Source organism: Panulirus ornatus, chromosome 38 (genome assembly GCF_036320965.1).
Source record: "Panulirus ornatus isolate Po-2019 chromosome 38, ASM3632096v1, whole genome shotgun sequence".
In the NCBI taxonomy this organism is placed as follows: domain Eukaryota; kingdom Metazoa; phylum Arthropoda; class Malacostraca; order Decapoda; family Palinuridae; genus Panulirus; species Panulirus ornatus.
The window spans coordinates 1,780,038-1,794,827 of record NC_092261.1 but is presented as its reverse complement, the minus strand read 5'-3'; the positions used below and the strand labels follow the sequence as shown (position 1 = coordinate 1,794,827).

The 14,790-nt window shown below is 38.1% G+C and overlaps 1 protein-coding gene across 1 annotated transcript in view; it reads left to right on the top strand.

Annotated features, from left to right (window-relative positions):
• Positions 1-14,790, top strand: part of fws (four way stop) — a 42,092-nt gene that overhangs the window by 11,590 nt on the left and 15,712 nt on the right. Inside the window, exons 7-14 of the mRNA XM_071684340.1 lie at positions 350-503; positions 1,951-2,081; positions 2,900-3,041; positions 4,050-4,248; positions 4,425-4,583; positions 10,568-10,701; positions 12,795-12,928; positions 14,101-14,213. Of these exons, the coding sequence (XP_071540441.1) occupies positions 350-503; positions 1,951-2,081; positions 2,900-3,041; positions 4,050-4,248; positions 4,425-4,583; positions 10,568-10,701; positions 12,795-12,928; positions 14,101-14,213 (1,166 nt within the window). The remainder of the gene's footprint in view (positions 1-349; positions 504-1,950; positions 2,082-2,899; positions 3,042-4,049; positions 4,249-4,424; positions 4,584-10,567; positions 10,702-12,794; positions 12,929-14,100; positions 14,214-14,790) is intronic.

The following is a 14,790-nucleotide window of genomic DNA, read 5'->3' as shown; positions in this document are numbered from 1 at the left end:
GGTCTTCTAAATATTCAGGTTTTGAGATTCAACATACAGTGTCCAGGTTTGGGAGGATACCCTCTACTAGATATTTTTCATTTTAGTGCCTACAAATATTTTCTTGCTCATTGAGTTAGCATTGGAAATAAACAACTAAGCTGTTAAAGAAAAAAGCCTCACTTATCATGTAAATAGTAACAAAGATTTAAAAGAAACTAAGGCAACCATTGATACTTTGCAGAAACTTGACCATTGACTTTGTAGAAACTTGATTCATTCATTACTTTGAATGTGAAAGGAAACCAGGCTTCTTTGTGTTTGAGAAGAGAGATATTTAGATATATATATATATCTTTTTGTTCTTTAGGTTGGAACAGCTCTACAAGTCTTCCATAATTTAGGGATTCTGGTACCGAGTGTTGAAAAGGTACTAGATTCTCTTATCACGAGACTGAACAATAGTGTCTCACAGACATTAGATGTGAATGCCCTCATGCAAATGTCTCAGGACACCAGAAAAGGTAAGCAGACTTTTTAGCATAATATTATTCAGTTAAAGAACCAAAGGATTATTGCATGTGGGCCAGTGTTTACTAAAACAATTAAATTGCTTCAAACTATTCTTACAACTAGCTAGTAAAGAGAATGGAATTATGGGATTCTGGAACAGTTCTTTTTTATATGAAGACACCAGTTTTATCTTCAAGAGTTTACCCATCCTTCTAACAAAATTTAGACGTTTCATTTTGTTGAAATTTGTGGAGGAGGAAACAGTTGGTGAGACATAAGAGTTACTCTTCTTTTCCTTTTCCTTTGGTTAGTTCTACTTACATCTGTCACTCAGCTGTTGATGTATCATCTTGAACCAGACATTTCAGGTGGCTGACCATGGTAACTCAATTCTTTTTATTTAACCTTGTATTAATTAGCATGAGTAACATATGAATATCCATAAATGTTTTGTACTTTTAGGATTTTTTTTTTTTTTTTTTGTCTCCAGGAAGGTGTATGGACCAATAGTATCCCTCCTTATGTTTTAAAGGAGAACACTTGTTAATTTGCTCCTGTGTTTGCTTGTCACTTTTGTCTCCGCTTAAAACCAAAATTTCTTCATGTTTACATGAAATTGTATAGTCTGTTATAGGGAAGGGTGACTATTCCAACCCATTCAACAATAATTTTATTGCTTTAACTTTTGATGTTTGAAAAGCCTTCAAATATCTTTTCAGCTTTCATTTTCATAGGCATCTAAAATCTCAGTCTTTTATGTGGTCTTTGGTATGGTAATCAGAAGACGACTTTGACATATGATATTCTTTCTTGTGTGACTACCATCTGCTCATTCTCTCTAAGAGTTTTTGGGAGTCCAGTGTTGTAGCCCTTCATCCTTCAAAAACCTCTCTTAAGGTGTAGTTTCTGATCTGGTCTGTGAAGTTCCTGCTTTTGGCCTTTCTTCCTCACTCTGAATATTTATATCTAGCTTTATGTACAGTCAGTTAGTTCATCTCCATAATTGTTGATTGATTAGTCTCACCTTTCCCAACCAGCCTCAGGATTCTGTCCCCTACCAACCTTCATTTTATGAATGTATAACCTGATTTATTCATACTGCACTCTACTATCAAATCATCACCTTCTTTTGCTTTGTCCATATCTATTTGTATCACAGCCACTTCCATAAGATCAAATTTAGACTGGATAACCTAGTTGGGCAAACATAGCTTAGATTAACACATCTTAAACCCATAACCTCCCTATCTCTTCATTGTTTTTTAAGCTACCCGCAATTTTTCATTGTGTTTTGGTGGCTTTATATTGTCATCACTTTTAGGTAAGTGAGAGGATTTACATGGCAGCTGTCTGTGATTAAACCTATTGTGTAAACAAGAAGCTACCATCATGGTGCTGTAATGCTTTTCCTTCCCTCTTTTCATTGTGGTATTACTACTATGAACTTATTATGTACAGGTGGTCCTGGGAAAGCCATCATGCCTGCACCAGGTCAGTCAGTACAGTTCCGAGCTTCCCTTTGGTCAAATCTTGAGAAGTTGATGGATGATATTTACCATGCGTGTGTCCAGACATCACATCTTCACAAGGTAAGGCTCAGGGTTTGGTGTGACATGCTGAACCTCAAGTACAGTTTTTTTGTCCTGAGTAACTACAGAAATAACTCATATTACTATAATCAGTATGCTAAGTATTACATAAGGTGATATAGATTCTTTGTTCATCTGCAGGACTAAGGGTGGATTAAAGATAAAGTTGCAGAAAGTCCATGATTCTGTTGAAGATAACTTAAGTACTTTTGAGACTACTTTGCATTTCTTATGTTACATAATAACATGTAAAGTCATGGGTAAGCACAGAAGGTAGAATGGCAATTCAACCTGGGCCATAGTACATGGCTTGGCAACCCCTTCGCACAATGTAAAAGTGTCTGACCAGGGAATGGGGCCTCTGTGACAAAGTTTTAGTGTGAATGATAGAAGTTGTGATGATAATAGTGAAACAGACAGGCACAATGTTGGATAAATTCTGAACAAAGTTTCAAATTATACAGAAGAGTACTATTGACAAAGGAATGGCCTTTCTTCTTAGCAACAAGATGAGAATTCAGGAAATTAAACCATACATGTACCCCATGTATAAGTATGATTATATATATCAGACTGAATAACTCATTTGTATGTATGAACATTGAAGGAAATGTTAATATTAGTGATTCAAATTGAAGAAGTCCTTTGGCATGGCCTCTTTTATTGTTAGTAGTAGACACTATTATCATTAGTAGATACTACTGATAAATTTTGATTGAGCCTCAGTCTAGGGAGAGATTTGTTTTTCGATCTCTCTTTTCCACTTCATAAATTTATCTTATATCAACTTATCTACTTTTCTTCCCTCACTTTCCAAGGTTCTGGCAAAGAAGAGAGACCCTGTGACACATATTTGTTTTTTAGAAGAAGTGCAACGTCATAGTAACAGTGATCTGTTTACCAGAGTGTGGCAAAATGTTACACATATCCTAAGCGAAGAGTTTGCTAAAGCTGCACAGGGTACGTTACATTGGAATTGTTTACTGACTCGTACTTACTTAGATTGTTTAAGGGCAAGAAGATGAGTTTAGGATGTATGCTTGCAACTCCCATCCAGTTTTCTATGTGGGCAACTGATTGTGGAGCTCATAAAAGCACTGCACAGTGGGCCATGCATAACACTAGTTACTGAACTGGGAATTAACAGATGAAGTAAACAAAGCTCTGCCATACCAGACGTCCTCATAGATGGAATCTTTCTTCTTCTGGCTCTATCTTTTGCAAAAAATAGAAACCCCAGTGATACAGTTGTAATGCTGAAGACATGGAAATGATTATTTCCTATTTATGCCTACAGTAACTGATATGTAGTGCCATCATCAGGGGTAAAATAACCTTAGTAGGCTAGTGGTAAAGGAATAGGTAGAGGAGCTTAAAGATATGCATAGAAACAATCACATTAATATTCATATTGTAGGACTGCAGTATAGGTGTGGCCAGACAGTGAATCTTAAATGAGAAATTATGCTTCATGGAGGATTTTTTTTTCTTTTTTTGACTGTTTTGCAGTCATGTCATAGTGTATCATGTTTTCATGAACCAGCAGCATATCATAACCAAACTGCCTCCTGAATTCAGTTAATGAGAGCTGCAGAAGCACAGATTTAGCCTTCCCACCTTCTTGATTTGTTTGAATGTTTTTTTTACTGCAGAGACAAATTGAATATGATTATCACCCTGAGTTTTGATGAACTAGTGTCTGGGATAAGCTGAAGTAAAGGTTTCTTTCCAGTGGAACCCTGGCCTCAGATTAATTAGATTTGTTTTCTTTGTCTAATTCTTAAGTAGTTTGAAATCTCTTGGGATGAATTCAGAAGCTGACCTGATCAAAGTGTGATAGGCTGGGCTCTAAATTGTTCTTTAGTTTTATGTCTGGAAAGCTCTGCCCCTTATCGAGGTATGACAACTTTATGTTTTCCAGAAGAAATTTTTCCTTATATCTTTGTGCAACTACTTTGTTCCCATCAGAATCAACCTTTATTCGTCAATATCTGGAGGTAGACTACCCCAAACTCATACGTCTTTATGGAGATCTGTGGCGAAGATTGGAGGGTATTAGCATTGAGATGAGAAATATTAACACTGACCTAACCACTTCAGCTTTAGATGGAAATATCCAAGATGAAGATGAAGTAAACACGAAGAGTCAACTTTCCCAAGACTTTGAGTTAGTATTGTTCTGCTTTATCTGAATATTGTCTAGTTTTGATTTTTTTATGAGAACACAGTGCATATAGATGAATGATTATAAAATTTGATTATTTCTTTCAGTTACCTGGCCTTGAGGTTCATATGACTGTACTGGTGCTTTGTTCTTAATAGAGTAATTTTTTACCTTCCCAGCCCAGAGCAAGCCCTAAGACGTACTCTTGTACCATTAGAGGAAGCTTACCTTTCTCGTTCACGTTCAAGACTTTTAGATCCAGTCAACCTTATGTTTGCTGCGCAAGATGCTCCACCTGCAAAGGATGAAGTTGATGCCCTCATAAAAACGATTACTAGGTTAAGTTCTAACATTTTTATTTTGCAAAATCTTAAGTGATAATGAATTTTTTACTTTCCTGATAAGAGTAATTTGCTATTAGCAGATTTATTATATCTTATTTTGCTAATTTTCCAATTACCTGTTAGGGGTACTTTCGTTTCTTTTTCTCATCGTTTTCTTTGTTTAATTCTATTGGCTCTTGACAGGGCTTGAAGGACAAATTTCTTGTCATGTTCAATCAGAGTAATGACCCAGACATAAGGGTGGCCTGCCATTGTAATAAAGTGTCACCAATTTTACGAATCTTAATCTGTTGGCCAGCAAAGCATTGCCCACAAAAATAATTGAAATAGTCATCCATTTACCCTTAGTCAGTCTGAAATAAGCTGATAGCCTCCTAAATATCCAAAAGATGTTTTTCTTAGCATACATAAGTTTGTGTTCCCTGACTTGGTGTATTAAGATGATTATTGTATTTTTGTGAGCTGCAATTTATAACAAAGAGCAGGTGTTCATGTTTGGAATAATCATTAGGCATGCCCATTCAATTGTCCATACTGTTGTTGTTTAAACAATCTCTTAAATGTTATTATTTTTTTTAGCTACAGTTGACTGATATGTGTTGGTACATATGAACATGCATACCAGCATCCACACTCTCACTCTGTTATAGTGTGTTATTTTTCTTGTTGATAGCAGTTGTATCTTGAGCTTACACATTACACTAAAAACTTGCTGCTTAGTGGATTTTAGCTTTGTTTTTATTAGTTTTGGGGCCTTCTTAAAATGAAATTAAAACTAACCTTTTGTGAGTATTTTACCATTACTATTGTGACCACTTCCCCGGGCCAGTAGAACTAGTAAGGCAAAATTACGACAGTGGCAAAGGATTATGCAACAACATAACATATAAAGTAATGTTTTCTTAGCATACAATAATGTATGGAATATATCTTTAACTGTGCTTAGCTTTAGGGAAGCCAGTGTTGGGGCTACCTTATCACACTGCCACCTAATCAGGTAACAAATGGTTGTGTCTTATTTGCTTTTCTCGTATTCACTTTAGCTGTATGTCAGTCAGTCAGGATTATAATCTGTTTAAACTGTACATCACATACTGTGTTACTGAGTATTTTATACTGTGAAAATAATTGGTATTTGATTGTTTTAGAATGTAAACCCATTTTCCATACTGTTTTTAATAATCATAGTTTCATGAGTGAATCTAAGGTACATAACCATACAGTATTACAGAATTTACTAGATATGCATTCTAATTATTCAAACTGGATAAGTTGTTTTAACCAAGAGGGCTGATTGATCACTGATTAGTCAGATGTACAGTTGTAGACATAAATTTCTCAATAGTTTCTGGTGGACAATAGCGATATTTGGGAACTCATATGCAGCAAACGTGTAACGACTCACTGTCGCTCCATAGAGTGTCATCTTACTGACGATGCCTTGACTGGGTAGCAGGTGACAGCATGTGACCCACCTACAGTTGGGTAGGTAAGTAGTAGTTGGCAGGCAGTCGGTGACCCAAGGCGTTATATTACCAGTGCTACTTGGCTAGGCATCAGAAGGGTTAGTGACAGCTGTGTAGTGAGCCAGCACCCCAGTGGTTGCCAAGTTGCACTCCTCTCACCCAGATGGCTGTCTTTTCTTTATGCCTCATCCATATGTGGACTATGGCATTCTGTCCACAAACATACATTCTCTTCTCATACTTAACACTTGGCATTTAACTCAAACAGCTCACTTTTCATAACTCTAGATTTTCCTGTAGTGAGCACTATGTGCGAGCCTTGCCTTTTGGCAGAATGGTAGGAGCAATAGATAGAAGTAGTTGGTAGGAACATTTAGGCAGGAGTATTAGGTAGAAACATTAGTTAGAAATAGTTGGTTGGAACATTAGGCAGAAGCAGTCAGTTGGAATATTAGCTAGGAGCCTCTGCAAAATTGATGACAACTATTTCCATGAGAGGTGGTGCTCTTATGGACCTAACCTCAGTTTAACAGTATTGAGAGAGAGGTCAAAGCTTGTTACTTTCAGCTGCGACATCTTTAATACCCTTTGGGAATAGCTACCCCTTACAGACCTGACCTTGTCACCTCTTATATACCTGGGCATCACAGAAGGAAGTCACATCAAACTGTGACTTGGCCTGTAGACACACAAGCTTACTTACAAGTGCCTTGATGTCTCCTACCAGGACACTCACTTGGAGAGGCCACTATGGTGTTTTCTTTGTTGGTAGCAGTCCTCCTTGTGGCCTTGACTCTTCACCATCACATTGTAAACCTGCACCTCCAGTTGCTCTTTACCCTCATGTTACCTCACTTTATTTATCCAAGAACACCCGCTAAGCTGGTGACCTGTGGAGTTGACTGAGAGAGACTTTTGGATATGTTTTTACATTGCTCCCATCAGCCTTCCTTGACTCCTACTGTCATAGTCCTTTTGCCACCACCTGCCCTGTGGCATCCACACCTGCCCCTCTTGTCTTATTGTCAGGTCCAACCAATCATACCATGATTCTGCTGCCTGCCAGCGAGGACCCTAGGTGACACTGACTGCTTCCAGTATAGTGCTACAGGGTAAACTCCCTCTCTACAACCTGGAATTACCAGACCTGTGATTTATCTAAGCAGAGTCCATTTTCACTTCCAGTCAGATCACTGATGACACGACCAAATACGCCCACATGATCTTGGTGCTTCCATCAAACACCCTGGAGGATGTTCAGACTGTCATCCTGTATTCACCTACAGTCGACAAATGTCAGACAATAAAAGCCACCTTCCTGCAGATCACAGAGGCTGTCAGGAATCTACAGAGGGATCAGCCCCTTTTGAGCACTGGTATTGGCTTTAGGACACCATCTCAGCTCCTTTGTCATATGGAGAGGCTGTGGCAAACTCCTGATAACCCTTGTTCCTCCAGACACTCTGCAAATGTTGTTTTTATGATTTACCTCAGCAGATCCTAATGGCGCTGGTCACTGTTCTCTCAGCCACACCACTGTAAACTTTGCTGCCATAACTGATTGGCTCTACTAGATCCATGCATGGCAGTCCCTTGCTGTTTCCAACCTCTTATCCTCTGGGGCCTAGCTGGGTGATCCACACTCCCACCCAATTGCACAACCCAGTTTGAATGTACTCCACACATCAACGCCTGCAACCATCATCTTCAGTTGTCTAGAAGGCCTCCTTACTAAGCTCACCACTTACCTACAAAACCTATGTAGCAGCCCTTTGTCACAGAACCCCTTTAGATGCCCCTCGATGACTGGCCACTCCTCATGCTGTTGCTTCTATCACCTCACTTACAGCCTGTGAGTGCACAAGTATGAAACCCTGTAACTAGCTTAGAAATGCTGCCTGCAGGATCTTTTGATAGCCAGTCCTCCTGCCCATCTGAGTGTCCCACTGCTGTATGTATCTGACCATCTTTCTGGCGACTATTTTCTCTCTGATATGAGAGTGGCCATAAGTATAATTCCACCTTCACCAGGAACCAAGCTCAGCCATACTCATTATTATTACCTTCTTGCTGCCATTGGCACTTCCATATCCACGTTTGGCTGGATGCCTCTCATGCTGGATTTAGGCCTCCAACAGGCACAACATAAACTCATGGTGGACTCAAGGAACAACGAGCTGCAGCCCTCCAAAATGTACACCTCTCCAGTACCCCCAGCTTCTCATGTCACTGTCATCATTTCACATTCATTTACCCTATTCAATGACATTTTATTCGAATTTTCCTACGTAACCAAGCCATCACCAGACACTGCCACTGTTAAACATTCTGGTACACAGGAAATCAACACTGCTTGCCCTCTACATTTGCCATATCCTGATGCCTTTCTCCTTAACATCTGACGGTTGCCAAGGCATAGTTTGACAAGATGCTAAAGATGGGTTTCATCCATCCATTAGACAACTGTTGGGCATCTCCCTGGTTCATGCTTTCCATCATATCCCAGTGGAACCCGCAGACATTCCTAGGTCAGCTGTGGTGACCCCCTTTGACCTATTCGGATTCATCCGAATGCCTTTGGGTTTGAGAATGGTGCTCAAACGTTCCAGTGCCTTTTAAACCAGGCACTTCCCTCTCAATTATACCACTCCAATAACCCAGCCAAGAACACCTGCTGAATATGTATTATATAGTATTTTTTCATGAATGAATGAGCACTGCATGTTATCATTCGTAATAATTGGCTGACAAGAATGCTTCCATTTATTTTTTTCTTTATCCAGTGTAAAAAAAAATGTATGAATGAAGAAATTATTGAATTATATTACTTATAGCAAAGCAAATTGGACAAATCAATGCAAAATATAGCTGAATATATTTCAAATAAACTGAAAAATTTTCCAAGTTTGTAATCATCATACGTCACACACCTGACCTGTCATGGAATGATTTGATGGAAGGGAAAATATTTATATAAACCACAGTTATATGTTATGGTATGTACAGAGCATCAGATTGGGGAGGAGCAGTGTGGTTTCAGAAGTGGTAGAGGATGTGTGGATCAGGTGTTTGCTTTGAAGAATGTGTGTGTGAGAAATACTTATAAAAACAGTGGATTTGTTTGTGGCATTTATGGATCTGGAGAAGGCATGTGATAGGGTTGATAGAGATGCTTTGTGGAAAGTATTAAGAATATATGGTGTGGGAGGTAAGCTGTTAGAAGCAGTGATAAGTTTTTATCAAGGGTGTAAGGCATGTGTAATGAGTAGGAAGAGAGGAGTGATTGGTTCCCAGTGAAGGTTGGTCTGCAGCAGGGGTATGTGATGTTACCATGGTTGTTTAATTTGTATCTGAATGAGGTGGTTAGGGAAGTGAATGCAAGAGTTTTAAAGAGAGGGACGAATATGCATTCTGTTGGGGATGAGGAGCCTGGGAAGTGAGTCAGTTGTTCACCGATGATACAGCACTGGTGGCTGATTCGAGTGAGAAACTGCAGAAGTTGGGGATTTAGTTTAGAAATGTGTGTGAGAGGAGAAAGTTGAGAATAGATGTGAATAAAAGCAAGGTTATTAGGTTCATCAGGGTTGAGGGACAGTTTAGTTGGGATGTGAGTTTGAATGGAGAGAAACTGGAGGAAGTGAAGTGCTTTAGATATCTGGGAGTGAACTTGGCAGCAAATGGAGCCATGGAAGTTGAATTGAGCCATAGGGTGGGGGAGGAGGCAAAGGTTCTGGGATGGATGAAGAGATGAGAGAGAGAACATTATCTCAGAGAGCTAAAATGGGTATGTTTGAAGGAATAGTAGTTCCAATACTATGATATGGTTATCATTTCAAGTATAGAAACCTTACAGTATGTTGTATTTCACTTCTGAAAAACTAAGTTTTATGGCCAGAAAAAATTTGCTATTTTACTCATAAAACAGATTTGATGTAAAACTTTTTTAAATGCCAATTTTTCATTCTAAATACGATTCCTGGGTTGAAATATTGTTTTGGAGCATTAAGCCATGTAATTATACATTTAGATAGTTACGTGATTAAAATGTTTCTTGACAATTTGCTTCATATTTACTTGGTATCTACCAGTCAGAGGAAGCTTTTTGGTACATTTTACATGACTATTTCAAGTAAAGAAGCCTTTCATTATGCTATATTCCAGTTTAGAACAAAAAGTTTTTTGGCCCCAAAACTACCCTGAGCACTCCATATTAGTATCTACTTCATGTAATGTTATAGAGTTTGATATATACTCATTCTCTTAATGATTTATATGTATTATTTGTTCAATTTGTTCTATGCAAAAATATGTTTTTACTAATGTACTAATATTTGCCCTTCTTTCCATATTCTTATCAGCATTTTGGCTGTGGAACTCAGGTTCCTTTACTTGGCTTCAAGTTACTTTTTAAATCTCACATAAAGCCAATGCCACCCATTATTATGCAATTTCATATTTATTATTTTCATGGTTATATAAGCCCTAAATCAAGCAGTTATAACATGTTCGCAGTGAGCTTAATGTGTCTGCTGTTGATAAGTCGTTGAGTGAGACAGTGGCTCGTAATGTGGCTGAATCCCTGCAACTTTTCTGTGTCAAATGCAGACAGCTGGTTGTGACTAGTGGGGAGGCTAGCCAAGTTATCGGTATGTTGTAATATGCCCATTTTACATAGCTTTTATATATTATTGTACTGGGAGGCATATAAGGAGAGGGATAAGTGGAGCTCCTTTTGCTATTGCCACCCCCTTTATGGGAATCCTTGGGGGAATGGGCATCAGAGATATAGATAGCTAGATTGATAGCCATGTTGATTTTCTACTTGCATATGTATATCTATCTATCTTTATCTCTGATGTCCATTTCCTTGGGAACTCCCATCAAGGGGGTGGCCATAGCAAAGAAGTCTCCACTTACTCCTGTCCATATATGCCTCCCTCACATTCACCATTACATGTATTCTTCCCCCATTTTTCTCCCTCCAGTACTCTTCCACTATATTTCTCCATGTCACAGGTGGTCTACTTCTCACACCAACTCCTTTGATAGTATCTCCTTTTAAATTCCCCATTTTCAATTTTTTCCCCATGCCCAAACTATCTCCAAGTACTATGTTTCACCCATTCTCCCACTTCACAATTTGTTCACTTCAGATTTCCTGCCATACCACATCTCTCATACACCCCCACATTACTTTCTTCGTTCCATCTTGTCATAGTTCATGTTCCTTTCAAATACCTCATTTTCACAGCTTGGATTCTTGACCTCTGTGACTCATCCTGTGTCTGTTTTGGCTGCATAGATCATGTTTGGGAGAACTGTGCTGTACTTTAATCCTGTCTCCACTTCCACCTCACCAACACATTCCACCTCAACACCCCTTTTCCTAGTTTTGCTTTCACCTCTTATTATTACTCCATCCATATATATATATATATATATATATATATATATATATATATATATATATATATATATATATATATATATATGTATATATATGTTAAAAAGCCCTGGTAACATCACACAGCTGTACCTCACACCCACATGTATACTGAAACTTTCTCTTAACTCTCCATCCTCTCTTACACGTGCATTTGCCCCTCTGTAGAAGGCTTTCACACCATCCAACAGTTGCTCCCCTACCCGATATATCCCACGGAGCATTCCATTTGACACTTCATACTCTTTCTCCAGATCCATAAAAGCTGCATACACTATCTTACCTATCGGTAGATACTTTTCCATGGTCATTCTTACTGCAAAACTCTGATCCACATACCCCCTATCTTTCCCAAAACCTCCTTGCTCCACATTTATTGAGCATTCAGTCACTTCCATTACTCTATCAGTCACCACTCCTGCATAAACTTAAGAGAGTGAGTGTGCAGTAATTACATTGAAAGAAGTATTTGGAGTGTTCATGTCCATGCATTACAGTAAATCAAGATATGAGGGTCATTAGAATATACCCTCTGGTGTACATGTTATAGGCACCATTTTGGCACAAATATGCACCTCATCATAAACAATTGGCTCTCACCTGTCACCGAACACAAAGCATCTGGATGAATAAGCATTACATTCCTCGCACACCAGATGCTTTCAAATCTCTTCAATTTACAAAGGATCCAGATGACTAAGCATTAGATTTCATGCACACCAGATTCTTTTAAAGCTTTTTTTGTTTCACATGCTATTTATCTTTAGATATAGCTTGTATAGCTCTTTTTACCTTTACTACCAAGCTGTTTTTTATAAGTACATTTTGTTGAATTTTTTTTCATTCACTGTCGCACAACTGTAGTAGAGATAATGGTTCAGTTTACTTTCCCTAACAGATAAGTGAATTGGTTACCACTTGGATACATAAATGACATTGAATGATAAGAATTATGAAGGTTGCCTCAGAAGGTGCAAACATAGAGGAAAAGGAGCAGGGAAACAATAAAAAAGACTGAAAATTAAAAGTAAGACTGACAGTGGAATTTAGGGAAGTAGAAAAATAATAATCTCTGATTTATAATGTTGGATATAAGAATCTGTAGTAGACATGCTGGTATTAGTTTCATCGTAGATAAAGAAACAACCATTGGTTAGAAGATATACAGCTATTGTTTCCCACGTCAGGGTATTCATGGGTGACTATGGATAACCTATCTACTTAATCTTATTGATTTGAGATGACTTTAAAATTATGTTGGATACTTTTATTCTTTTTACCTCACTTACTTTTCAGATTCCCCTACACAAGCACAGGTGTTGAATGGTGCTGTAGTGAACCAACTTTTATATGTACGGAGTCAGGTAGAACGCACTGCATCAGCAACTCTTGCTCATCTGCCTCAGCCTGTTACCAACACTCTTATGCAGGTTAACCACTCATGATACTGTATAGATATTGTGGTATGTGGTTCATAAAGAGTTTATTCTGTAGAGAGAAGGATATAGTGTGTTAACTGCAAACATTTTGGCAGTACAAGAAGGCTTTGAATAATGAAGAAAGGGATAAGATAGATGCACGGATGGTATCTTTATATGTGTCTCATTAATACCACTCATACAATGTTTAGGAGAGCCAGGAGTTTATTATTATGAAATCTGTTATTATTGAGTATGTGTTTTAGGTACTTGAAACATGGTTGTTAAGCAGGATTAGGAGTGTTGGTGGTGGTTATGTAGATGTTTGTTGAATTTGCTTGGAGAGGATACTAAGTGATTTTTTTTCTTGTCCACATTTGGTACTGGTAAATGGTCAAAAGGTGATTGATTTTTTAATGGGTCGATATGTTGGAAATGAAATGTTTGAGGACAATATGTGGTATGAGGTGGTTTGATCGAGTAAGTAATGAAAGGGTAGAAGAGGTGTGTGGTAATAAAAGGAATGTGGTTGAGAGAGCAGAAGAGGGTGTGTTGAAATGGTATGGACATGTGAAGAGAATGAGTAAGGAAAGATTGACAAAGAGGATGTATGTGTCAGAGGTGGATGGAACAAAGAGAAGAGGGAGACGAAATTGGAAGTGGAAGGATTGAGTGAAAAAGACTTAGAGTGATCAGTGCCTGAACATTCAGGAGTGTGAAAGGCATGCAAGGAATACAGTGAATTGGAACAATGTGGTATACTGGGGTCGACGTGCTGTCAGTGGATTGAACCAGGGCATGTGAAGTGTCTGGGGAAACCATGGAAAGGTCTGTGGGGCCTGGATGTGGATAGGGAGCTGTGGTTTCGGTGCATTACATATGACAGCTAGAGACTGAGTTTGAATGAATGTGGCCTTTTTTGTCCTTTCCTGGCACTACCTTGCTGAAAGGGGGAGTGGGGGATGCTATTTCTTGTGTGGTGGGGTAGTGACAGGAATGGATGAAGACAAGCAAGCAAACATGCTCTTCTTCCACACTGTCTTCTTCGCTTCCAGAACCTTTAACTCAGATAATTAACTGAGGTTTTTAGAATAAGTATTGATGGTGTATATGATGTTAATACAACATTGTATGGTGGTTATATGGGTATAAACAGTTGAGTTGCATATAGAAATATTTTACAGGCTTTACCTTCCATTGATGCATTGATGTCATCTGCAGTGCAGCCATTGTTTGAGTCCACTACTGATGCTGTAGAGGCCATCATTCTCACCATGCACAATGAAGACTTCTCTGGGTAAGTCCATTAATTTTTTTTAAACTCTTGTTCCTCTTTCTTTTGTATCTTGAATATACATCATGGAATTTGATGTAGTTGGATGTTTTAAAACATGTAAGTTATATCTCAACTCTCATAATGCTGAAATTTTTATTTTACATCAGAGTTGTTGACACAGATGGACTAGCATGTTTTTCATACACATATGTCTTGCTTAATCTATGTTTGGCCTTTAAATGATCCTTGATGGCCAACTTGTGTATTTCCTTTTAGTTTTTCTACTCACGTCTTTATGCTGTGTGTTCCAAAAATAACTTTAGGAATGTTATTCTTTCTCATACTCTTGTGGAAAACTTTTTGTAAATTTCAACTCTGATTCCAGTCACTCCACATTTCAGTTTTAATCCCAACATGTTTTTCTTGTACTGATTACTGGCTAAATGTCATTTTAAAACAAAAAGGTTTTTGGACTAAAAAATATTTGTGAATTTTTGTGAGTGTAAGAGCTTTGCTTGTAAACTGCAGTATAAGGACTATTTTTTATGCAGAATTCGAATATAGCACTGAAATATAGGGTACATTAAAGCTAGTAAAT